Here is an 11,884-nt window from a genome sequence, read left to right as displayed (position 1 = left end):
CCTCCTCCAGCTTATCCGGGGGAACACCAAAGCGTTCCCAGGCCAGCCGAGAGATATAATCTCTCCAGCGTGTCTTGGGTCTGCCCTGGGGCCTCCTCCTGGTGGGACATGGCAGTCTCTCTCTCATATTTTAGGAGAAAATTATGAGAGAGAGATAATTCAAAAACATCAAGTCTGATGAACAAGTGTGGAGAGGTTGTGAGAGTCTCCAGTAATAAGTCTACAAAGGTGTGCAAAATAACAACAACCACCACCATCATCGCCCAACATGATGCGTTTTTGGAGTTTGACAATTTTGCTTAATGAATTAAATTTTTTTTAAATTTTACAAACACTTTTATTTTATTTTCACAGTGAAAAAAAACAATCATGTGACTTATGAATGAAACTGAAGGAAAGACGATGTCATCTGCTGTTACGTATAATCATATTGTTGGTGAAACGCTTTCATGTTCTCCACTTTTCTGACATTTCACTTAATTCATGTAAATTCTCATATAAAAAACGCAAAGATTTCAGAAAGTTTCACGTAAACACAAAACTGCATCATGTTTCTGTTTATACAACATATTATACGTCTTACATAAAACCCCTGAGTTATCAAACAGTTTACGTGGCACACAGCTCTTTGAGAAGACTTATGTTCTGATATTTTAGTATCAGATTCACTATCAGAAATGTGTGATGTAACATTGCTGCCTTTCTCGCTCCATTACAGTGACATTATTTAAGCTCTGAGCTTAGACTCGTGGGGGAACTCTAAGTTCCAGTCTACCTGAGGGAATCACTCACTTTAAACTAAGTCGTGTACATTTGTACATTTTGAGCTCCAGCAGATTTTCTGTGCAGACAGACTGATCTTTGTACATCATGTGACAAACAGAAACAAGTGTTCATCTTGTCCAGTTTACCTTGAAGTGAAGTATTTCATGTACTGGAACAGTTTCACTGGTATTGGCAAGGGTGGACTTACTCCAGGGGCCCGTTCTTCGTACCTCGCTAAGTAAGTTAGCCGGATTAGATTGTTGACGATTTCGCGTGATCCTGGATCAGTCGGTTCCCCGAAGCTCATCCGGGACTTGCTGTCATAGCAACAGAGCCGTAAGCGTAAACCTGCTGGGGAGCAGGTTTACTTTATGTAAACAGGATTAGATCGCGGCCACGCAGGTATGTCCGCTTCATTTATACGAAAGCAACAGCGATATTTTTCCACTGTTTAACCATAAATAAATAACATCAATGTAACTAAAGATAATGCAGCACTTGATCCTTTTATTGATGTCACACAGATACATACAGGTCATTTCCTAAAAAAGGGAAATGAACTATTAACATTCTATTACATGTATGTGATTATTACAGATGTAATTCATATTTCAGAGTAGTAATTGTAAATTACTTCGTGTAATCAAGATGAGAGACCACGGCTATAAAAGCGAAGGTGGATTTGGGAAGCCTGTCGCAGCCATGTCCTGTCCGTATACGCGAGCCACCCATTGCGGAAGGTGCAAGATTGATAAGGAGAGTCCTCAGAATTCAGCGTATATTACGGGACAGACAGGATCCTTTAGCTCAGCGCGACAGTGTGCTCATAGAGAGATATCGATTTTCCCGTGAGGATATTATTTACTTAACCAACTTGTTGACGAGGGGGTGCAGGACCACCACCTGTCTTTTTTTCCTCTGCCCTTTTCTTGGTTGCTGAGTATTACAGAGTATTACAGGCCAGTATTACCTTGCCAAGAGACGAAAAGCAATCTAAGAGATAAATATTACCATTCTGTAGAATACTCCTGTATTCCACTTTTACTTGTTCCCATGTTCTTGTGGGTCCTGTTGTGGCTCTAATGTGAAAGGGGATATAATATAACATATTATAATATAATATAATGCCATATGATATTGGACAATATAGTGTCATATGATAGATCTACCCTACCGCCTACTGGTGTTGGCCAGAGGGGCCGATGGCGCGATATGGCAGCCTGGCTACAACCGTAGCTGCCTCCACCAGTGTGTGAATGTGGGAGTGAATGAATAGTGGTATCGTAAAGCGCTTTGGGTGCCTTGGAAAGCGCTATATGAACCCAATCCATTATTATTAGTATTATTATTAAATTACCTACGAGTTTGATTTGTCAGCAACTTTCTGCCAGCCCTCTCTCCTTGCTTTTGCAGCCTTTGCAGTGTTCTCTTGCGTTTTAATTAAACTCTGAAACTCCTGAAATCCCTCACTCATGAGTTCTTGCTCTGCTGCCGGAAAATACCGAGCGCGCCCCTTCGACATTTTCGCCGACCAATCAGCGGGTTGCCGATCAATGTTTCTACTATCGATGCGTAGCCCCTTTTACGACACCCAGTGATGTCACATTACTGCGTCCAGCTGTACTAATCGTCAACAGCAGGCGTGTTCGGGGAACCGGATTAGCGAGCTCACGGTTAGCGCGATGATTTGATCTTGGATGTAGTAAGCGACGTACGAAGAACGGGCCCCTGGCCAGGAATTTGACAGCAAAGGTAAAGACTCAATGTCAGGAGTGAGATATAAACCCACGCCTCCAGGAGAGACTGCGACCTGAAAGCAGCTCCTTAGACCGCTCGGCCATCTTGACACAATTAGCCCACATCGAGCTGAAGAATCATGCACAGCTGCTGATTTCAACTCAACATTCCTGCTGAGTATGTAGAAAATAAACAAAAATAAACAAACCTGTTATTAAAAATCATCCATGGCGTAATGGTTAGCTCTCAGGATTCTGAATCTAGCGATCTGAGTTCAAATCTTGGTGGAACCTGATTTTTTTGGGAGGTCGGGGAAACCATCGTGCATGTCTTCTCTGCCACATTGAAATTGTGTTTTCAGTCACACCTGTATAAAATCAAGCAGCTAACTCTGACGTTCATGCAAATTTCTTTCGAAATGAAATTTCCACTCGTGTCCGCGAAAAGCACGAGGCATCGTCACGTGACTTAAGGTTATGCACGTCACAGTCTGTACATCTGCGTGACAATGTATAGACGTGTGGTTTGTTCACCAGCAAAACGGGTAAATGCCATCACTTTAAAAAAAAGAGGATGTGGTTTGAAGTCAAGAAATGAACTGTTTATGTCACAAACAACCACGAACTGTGTCAAGTGATTGTTTAAATCTGGATTTTAAACAAAGAGAAGAACAATATAAATGCATTTAAAAGTAAAAGCTTGAACTGTACATTCGAGAATTAATTTTAAAAACATTTGGACTCTACTTGTGATTCCAGCTCTCCGCAAATATTTTTAAATTCTCCATAATTATGCTTTGAAAAAAGCTTTAATTTGACTTGATCTCCCAGCTGCTCCTGTCCAAGTTATGACTTCAGCTTTTCTCTGTAAGGTTTGTAAAAAATAATAAAAATAATTTTGGAATGACATATATAAAGCTCTCAATACAGTTTTCTAACAACCATTAATAAAGGACCAACAGTGAGCCATTTTAGGAGTATTACCAAATGGTTTTGCGGGAAATGATAAAAAGTATCTCTTAAGAATCTTGTTTACAGCAGCACTAAAGTGTATCACCATTAAATGGCTGAATCTTGACCCACCTTTATATAATATGTGGCTTGATAAAGTAAGAAAGATTTACCAGATGGAGGAAATAACATCTGCTCTGCGGATTCAGAGAGAATTGTTTACTGAGCGTTGGCGACCCATACATGCTTTACTGTTTCAATAATTTAGCATAGGTCTGTTTCTTTTTGTTTATTTATGGCTATTAAGATTGTCACATGTTATTTAGTATTACATTAAGTTTTGGGGTTTTTTTCCTTCTTCTTGTTTGTTTGTTTGTTTGTGTTTTGTTTTGTTTGGCTTCCTAGTATTGTTTTGTGTTCCCCTATTGCAGTTTTTATTTTAATCTGTACTTCTGCATTGCTATTCCTGTAACTGTCCTACTTGCGAACATTGACAAGTACAAGTTGCAATGTTGTAAATTATAATAACAACTGAGTTTAAAAAAAACTCTGGTTTTTCACTTAATACGCTTAAATTCTAATTTAAGCAATAAAAAGGTTTTCAGAAACATTTACATACACAGAGAGCTGCATCATGTCTCTATTTGCACAAAATATTACATCACTTAAATTAAACTCCTTAATTATCAAACACTTAAATGACTGAATGGTAAACAGCTCTTTGAGAAGTGATGTTGTGATTTTTCAATAGCCTTTAGAAATAATGTAACATCACTGGCTTCCTCGGTCCAGCAACATTATTTAAGGTCATTTACAACCTCGGACTCGTACAGGGACCCTCGGTTCTAGTCTGCCTGGAGAAATCACTCACTTTAGACTACATGGTGTACATTTTGTACTGTGATCTCCAGCAGATTTTCTGTGCAGACTGTGATCAGATTACTTGCTGCTGCTGATGAGTTTGCTGTAGATTTAGACTTCTATATTCTACAGTATATAAAAAGCTGTTACATGAGCGCTGAGGGCTGCTTCAAACCATTGGTCAGTGGTCAAACACAGCCAGCTGAAATTCTGATTTTACAGCGGATCTTGTGGGCACTTGTGGGAAGTTGTTTTGCTAGAGCAAACTGAAAAACTCTCAAATGACACGACATTCAGGTGGGAAGGAGAAAGGACTCACATGATCCAGCCAACCCATCCATCATATAAAAAGACATCTGACGATCTGTTTGAAAGATTTGGGTTATGAGAACCCAATAGACAACTCACTGGGTAAGTCAGATCTTTGTTTTTCTTGGTTTTTTGTCTGTCCTGCATGTAGGTTTAGGCAAAAATAAATAAATGAACAAAACACATAAAAACAATACAAGTTTCCTGTTTCCAATAAGAATATCCAGCAGAGACCAGAAATGAACTTCTTAACTCTTAATTGAACTTAACAGAGTTCTTTCACTGAAACCGTTTAACTCTTCTGTTTATTATTGTTGTTGTTGTTATTGTCATTGTTATTATTATTATTATTATTAATATTATTGTTATTATTGTTGTTGTTGTTGTTGTTGTTAATCATATATTTTGTTAAATTGCTGTGTGGTAGAGAGTGCTGCGACGGACCGAGTTCGATGGCGTTCCCTTGTCACCCGATGTGCCAATCGGCACGGGAGGATCCAAGTCTAAGTAAGAGAGTGTAGAGATTACTTTGTGTGATGATGAGGAAAATCTGGACCCAAAAGCAGATTTCTGAGGGAATTGTTCCAGACGGCTGATTTTGCTTCCCATCTACAAACTGTCCCACTGCCATTGAATCCTCTATTTTATTTCTCTGCAGATTTCCATGAGCCGAGTGAAATATCCAACTCTGTGAATCGCTCTAAGGACTTGCCGTCACTGAGAACAACATTAAAGAAAGATTTAACACAAGCAGCAAGTTCACGTGACATGGAGCCAATAAGCTGCTTTGAAGAGTTTACACCTATCATCGCTGCTGATGAGGTTGATGATGAAACCTACCTGTTCCAGTGCTCCAGTGCAGGCCTGTACCAGTGCAGAGTGACTGGCCTGGTGTTTTTAATGAAGGCAGAAGGAGACGTGGTTTACAGGACTGTCCCTTGGAACAGGAGGCTGCTGGCCCAACACCACAAGAAGCCTGCAGGACCCCTGTTTGACATCAAATGTCAGCAGCAGTCTGTGTGTCAGCTTCATCTCCCACACTGTGAGCTCATCTCCACAGGTGGAGGTCAGTTCTTGCAGGTCGCTCATGTGAATGATGAGGGCATCGAGTTTATTACCCCTCACAAGATAACAGAAAGTCATGCTTTTATAAACATCACAGGGTTTTCTCGTTTTGGTAATGTGAAGGGTGAAGACTCTCCTCCTGACCCAGTCCAAGCGTTGGTTCTGCTCTTCTACAAACCCCCAGTTAATCCTCATCCCAGGTCTGTCCTCAGTGTGCTGTTGGTGCCGAGGAATGTAGTGATTCGTCATGTTAAGCACACCAGGAGGGAATTAAATGGTGAAGAGATGTACATAGACATACCTTCGAGATGTAGTCTATCTCCAAAGCAGGTTTACACTCTGTCCACTGCTCCTGATGATGACCTGATTGTAGTTCAACCAAATGAAGCAGAGTTTCATGGAGAGTATCTTAACAGCTCAGTTCCATCATTCCAGGTGATTTTCAACAGAGTCATTACAGATGTTAACCTGAGTCTGACACACAAGAGCAGCTTCAGCTGTGTCTGGAAAAGTGAGGTTTGTCTTTTGCCCAACAGAGTGAGAACATTGAGTCTCCCTCCAAATGAGAAGCTGTTAAATGTACGGAGCTCCATTATTAAAGGGATATCAGGACCTGTTCTCAGCAGTCTGATGGACAAACTGCTGGAGAAAAAAGTGATAACTGATGCTGAGAGGGAGGAAGCAATCGTAATGCCAAACAGAAGTGACCGAGCTCGTTTTGTTATCGACACTGTGAGGAACAAAGGTGAACGTGCTACTTCACAGATGATTGAGTCTCTGTGGGAACTTGACTCCTTCTTCTGTGAGTACGTTGGGCTGATTTGAGGCATCTGGTAAATTTTGCTGAATTTGTCTTCAGGCTTCAGTTACAAACCTCAACATCTTAGTTTGATCGAAATAGGACTGCTCCAGCTCTTTTTGATCTTTAAGCAAAGTTGAATCCAGCCTTTTCCTCTAGACTGAAACTGGCTATTAATATTAATGTTACATGGCTGGTTACAACAATTAACATATAATAATAATATCTTTAGTTTAAACTGAGATTTCCTTTGACTGGATGTAGTGAGTAAAAAAAGTGCAAACACAAACCACATTTTATCTTCATAATTTGAAACAGCTTTTAACAGAATTGTTAATGTGAAATACAAGATTGTATAAAAAAGTTTCCAACAGTTAATCCATTATTTTAGTTTTTTTTAACTCCCAAAATTAAAAGTAAATGTCTGCACTTTAACCTCATATTAAACACATATTTGCAACTTTAATGTGTTTTAGCTAAAAAAATAAACTAAAATTGTTATTGTGCAGTAATTTCCAGATGTATCTGTATATATTTTATCCATCTCTGTTGTGTATTTGTGGATTTTTTTTTAATGAGGCTAAAACAAATGGCAGGAATTTGATCTTGTTGGGCCAAAATGATCTGATGTGATTGCTTATTGTTGTCAAGTCTTAAAATATTCTATATTTGCTAAAGATTTGTTCACTTTATGATTCAGTATTCACCGTAAATTTGACTTGAATCCAACTTTTTTTGACTACTAAATGCTATGTATTGTCTATCTGAATCGATCGCCCTGTAATTAAAAAGAAAGAATGAAAATAAATTACTTGTGCATGTAATGAAGTTTGTTTTGAGTTTCCTCACAATGACACTGAAGGCCTTCACACGCTCGACCAATATGAACATTTCAGGTGTTAAAAATGCAACATGACGGTTCGTTATGTGGCTCTGAATCTCTCTGAACTATTAGAAACAGCAAGATGAAGATGGATAACTTTCTTAGCAGCACCTTTAATCTCCACACAACAAAAACAACACTTCCTGTGTGCAGCCCCCATGAGACTTCGCTAGCCAATCAGAAGCCAGGAAATCCTAGACTCAGGTAACTGCAGCATTCAGTACGTACTTATTACTGCTTTGAAAGTGCATGTGTAAACATTCGAATATGTAAATATGTAAATATCAAAACATGTAACCATCAAATGTAAAAATAAAATGGTTACATAACTAGCTCTGTAATCCTCATAAACACTCCGTTGTGTATTAAATGACATATAAATTTACTTCCAAACTTTACAAAATTATTTGTCTGTTCTTCATGCAGCTGTTCACACCAACTGCCTGCCACCAACACCAACCAAGCTCAATTTTCCCAGCTTAACAGATCTCATCAATCAGATCACTGCACAAGTGAATCAAAATGTGCATCAACACTGAACTTACAATGAGAAGAAACAGTTAAATAACACAATTTATATCAGACACACAGCTAAACGCTGCTCCAGGTCATCTCTGAAATGATTTCTCTGCCTCGTTAGATGTGATCTCAACTTTGCCAAGAAGACTTCAAAGTGTCCCATTAAGATCCTGAAAGCAGTTTTGATTCAGCTTCAACTCCTAAATAAAACTATGAACTTCTCCCACCTGCTGCCTTCTACTGGTTATCAGATGAACGCTCAAATAACAGACACTCCAAATTGCCAAAATAACATAATACAGAAATGAAGAAAACCAATATAGAACAAGAACATAATCCCTTCACAAAACCTGAATGAAATCCATCCATGCATTTTCTGGGGTCGCGGGGGCAGCAGCCTAAGCAGAGAAGCCCAGACCTCCCTCTCCCCAGCCACCTCCTCCAGCTTATCCGGGGGAACACCAAAGCGTTCCCAGGCCAGCCGAGAGATATAATCTCTCCAGCGTGTCCTGGGTCTGCCCCGGGGCCTCCTCCCGGTGGGACATGGCAGTCTTTCTCTGATATTTTAGGAGAAAATTGTGCGATAATTCAAAAACATCAAGTCTGATGAACAAGTGTGGAGAGGTTGTGAGAGTCTCCAGTAATAAGTCTACAAAGGTGTACAAAATAACAACAACCACCACCATCATCGCCCAACATGATGCGTTTTTGGAGTTTGACAATTTTGCTTAATGAATAAAAAATGATAAAAGTTTTATAGACACTTTTATCATTTCGTTTGAGGAAATAACAGAAAAATAAAGAAGCGCAATATTGACATATATTTTCATTTTTATTTTCACAGTGAAAAAAACAATCATGTGACTTATGAATGAAACTGAAGGAAAGACGATGTCATCTGCTGTTGATGACAGCCCACATCGAGCTGAAGAATTGTGCACAGCTGCTGATTTCAACTCAACATTCCTGCTGAGTATATAGAAAATAAACAAAAATAAACAAATCTATTAATAAAAATGATCACAAAGAAAATGTACTGAACTTACTTAAAAGTTTGTGTTAAATTTTGTAAGTTGGACAGAGACAAATAGATAAGTTGTGTGTGGACAGTGAATGATTAGATGTGATCTTCAGTGATGGAAGCGAAAGTGTAAGCAGGTATAAAATTGAGGTAAAGAAGAGATTCTGGGTTCTTCACTTTTGTCTTCTGTGAGATGAGCAGTTCAGAAGATTGGATCTAAGAGGTTCACAGTTGAAAGTTCAAGCAGAACTTTCAACTGTTTGTCCACATGTTGGCCTATGGCTCCCCCCATAGGCCAACATGTGAATTGATTTCCACTGAATGGCAGCTGCTTTCCTGTTGGGTGATTATCATCAACATATGATGAGCTCATCTTTGAGTCAAGTAGTGCTCATCCTTTCTCCATCCTCTCCTCACCAAAGATAAGAACACAATCTGCATTAACTCAGAGTAGGTTAGTTAGATAAGTGTAGTTTACATAATCTGATTTTTGTTTTTGTGATTTTACTTGATTTTGCTTCGCACCTGTATAAAATCAAGCAGCTAACTCAAATGTCTGCCTTTAGAAACACTTGTGAATCACTATGTGGTACTAAACAGCTGTCTGAAATTCAGCTGCACCCCACACAAAGTTACACAGTGGGGTGTAAGTTGAAGTTTTAAGCTCCACACATATTAAATCTGTAAGCATTGTGCTTTGCTCTTCTTACAGTTGTGATTAAATACACTTGAAATTTGAGTTCATCAGGAGGTTTCTGGAAACTTGTGTAAGTAAGTAAGTAAGTAAAATTTTATTTATATAGCACATTTATAGATAAAAGATCACAAAGTGCTTCACAAGGTATAAAACAAAAACAGTCAAAAGTTAACAAAATGCAATTTTAAAAAGATGTGTTTTTAGCTGTTTTTTAAAAGTAATCACTGAGTCTGCAGATCTTAAGTTCTGAGGAAGAGAATTCCACAGTCTGGCAGCCACAGTAGCAAAAGCTCTATCACCCTTGGTTTTCAGTCTTGTATACTGAATAACAAAGTAGGCCCTGATCACAAGACCTCAGGGACCTACTAGGGGCATAGGGCTGTAAAAGTTCAATGATGTACGCTGGTGCTTGTTCTTGAAGAGCCTTAAATGTCAGAACCAGAATCTTAAAATGGACTCTGAATTCAACGGAGAGCCAGTGCAGCTGTATAAGCAACGGTGTTACATGAGAGTATTTCGATGTTTTTGTCAGAAGCCTTGCTGCAGCATTTTGGACAATCTGCAGACGCTCCAGGGAGTTTTTGTTTAGACATGTAAACAGTGAATTACAGTAGTCCAATCGTGATGAAATGAATGCATGAATAACAATCTCCAGTTCAGTATGAGATACTATGGGGCTCAATTTAGAAATGTTTCTTAAATGATAGACGCAGGACCAAACCAGAGATTTAACGTGGACATCCGGGGTAAGAGCAGAATCAAAGGTTACCCCGAGGTTCCTGATAGACGATTTCACAAATGTTGAAAGAGGACCAAGAGCATTCATTATGTCAGGTACATGTCTGTCTGGAGCACATACAAGGACTTCAGTCTTTTTTTCATTAAGTTGGAGGAAGTTGTCAGCCATCCAACCTTTGATGGTTTCTAAGCACACATTTAGAATCTGCAGCTTAGAAACATCTTCAGGTTTAAAAGATATATATAGCTGGATGTCGTCTGCGTAGCAGTGGTAGCAAATGTCCTCAAAGGGGCTCAAAATATGCTGGAGAGGAAGTAGATATATTAAAAACAATAAGGGCCCCAGCACAGAACCTTGTGGCACACCATAGGACAGGGACGTGGAAGATGACCTGTACTTAGAGACCGCCACAGAAAAGTATCGTTCATAGAGATACGAGGAGAACCACTCTAAGGCAGACCCAGATACACCAACCCAGTATTTCAGCCTTTCAAGCAAAATGTAATGGTCAACGGTGTCAAAGGCTGACGTGAGATCCAACATTAAAAGAACAGAACACTTTCCTGCATTGTTTTGCATCAGAATGTCATTGGAAACTCTAAGAAGGGCTGTTTCAGTAGAATGAGCTCTACGAAAGCCAGACTGAAATTTGTCAAAGATATCATGTTTGTCTAAAACTGCTGTAAGCTGCTTAGCCACAACCTTCTCTAAAATCTTAGCAATTAACGGTATTTTTGAGATTGGTCTGTAATTGCTAGTGAGAGATGGGTCCAGCATAGGCTTTTTTAATAGGGGGTGTATAACAGCAGTTTTAAAATAAGCAGGGACTTTACCAGATCCCAGTGAGGTGTTAATTATGGTGAGCACACAGGGACCAATAGAGTGGAAGAAATTTTTGAATAACGATGCGGGTAAAATGTCGAGTGAACAGGAGGATGCTTTTGTTGCATTAACTATTTTTTCCAGCTCTGATAGTGAGACGGGTAAAAAGCATTCTGAAACAACAGGCCGAGCTGGCATAGGAACTGACAATGCAGATGCTGATGGGGACAATTTTTTCCTTACATTACTAATTTTTTCTAGAAAGAAAGAAAGAAATGTTTCGCAGTCTTCATTAGAAGAAATAATGGCAGCAGGTGGAGCAGGAGTAATAATATCAGTAATAGTGTCAAATAATACCTTAGGATTATTTGACACATATGAGAGTTGTGCACCGTTCATCCCTGAATAGGACATTTATTCAGGTAACTTTTGGGTTTTATGTTTGCATCTTATAATCACAGGTTTGAATGACTGTGTTGAGATGGCACGATACCATTTTTTTATGTCAAATACGATATCATAAATTTGGATATCTGCTGATACCGATATGAATCTGATATATAGTGTGTTTTTTAATCAATAAAACTTTTTTATATCTTGCTACATTTTGTATAAGGTAGACTGTATAACTGCATCTCTACCAGTTTCTCTGCACTCCAGCCTCTTCTGTTCCACGTGAAGGGATTTTCCTTAATGCAGGAGAAATTATCTCCACGA

General features: G+C 39.1%; 1 protein-coding gene across 1 annotated transcript; it reads left to right on the top strand.

Moving 5' to 3' along the window:
- Nucleotides 1–4,626: 4,626 nt before the first annotated feature.
- Nucleotides 4,627–7,277, top strand: LOC101487541 (NACHT, LRR and PYD domains-containing protein 1a allele 5-like). Its single transcript, XM_076888712.1, has 3 exons — nucleotides 4,627–4,724; nucleotides 5,050–5,129; nucleotides 5,281–7,277. The coding sequence occupies exons 2-3, from the start codon at nucleotides 5,075–5,077 to the stop codon at nucleotides 6,510–6,512; spliced, it is 1,287 nt and encodes a 428-aa protein (XP_076744827.1). The 5' UTR covers nucleotides 4,627–4,724; nucleotides 5,050–5,074; the 3' UTR covers nucleotides 6,513–7,277.
- Nucleotides 7,278–11,884: the final 4,607 nt, after the last annotated feature.

Source organism: Maylandia zebra, linkage group LG9, assembly GCF_041146795.1.
Source record: "Maylandia zebra isolate NMK-2024a linkage group LG9, Mzebra_GT3a, whole genome shotgun sequence".
Lineage (NCBI taxonomy): Eukaryota > Metazoa > Chordata > Actinopteri > Cichliformes > Cichlidae > Maylandia > Maylandia zebra.
This window is presented reverse-complemented; position numbering and strand designations above follow the sequence as displayed.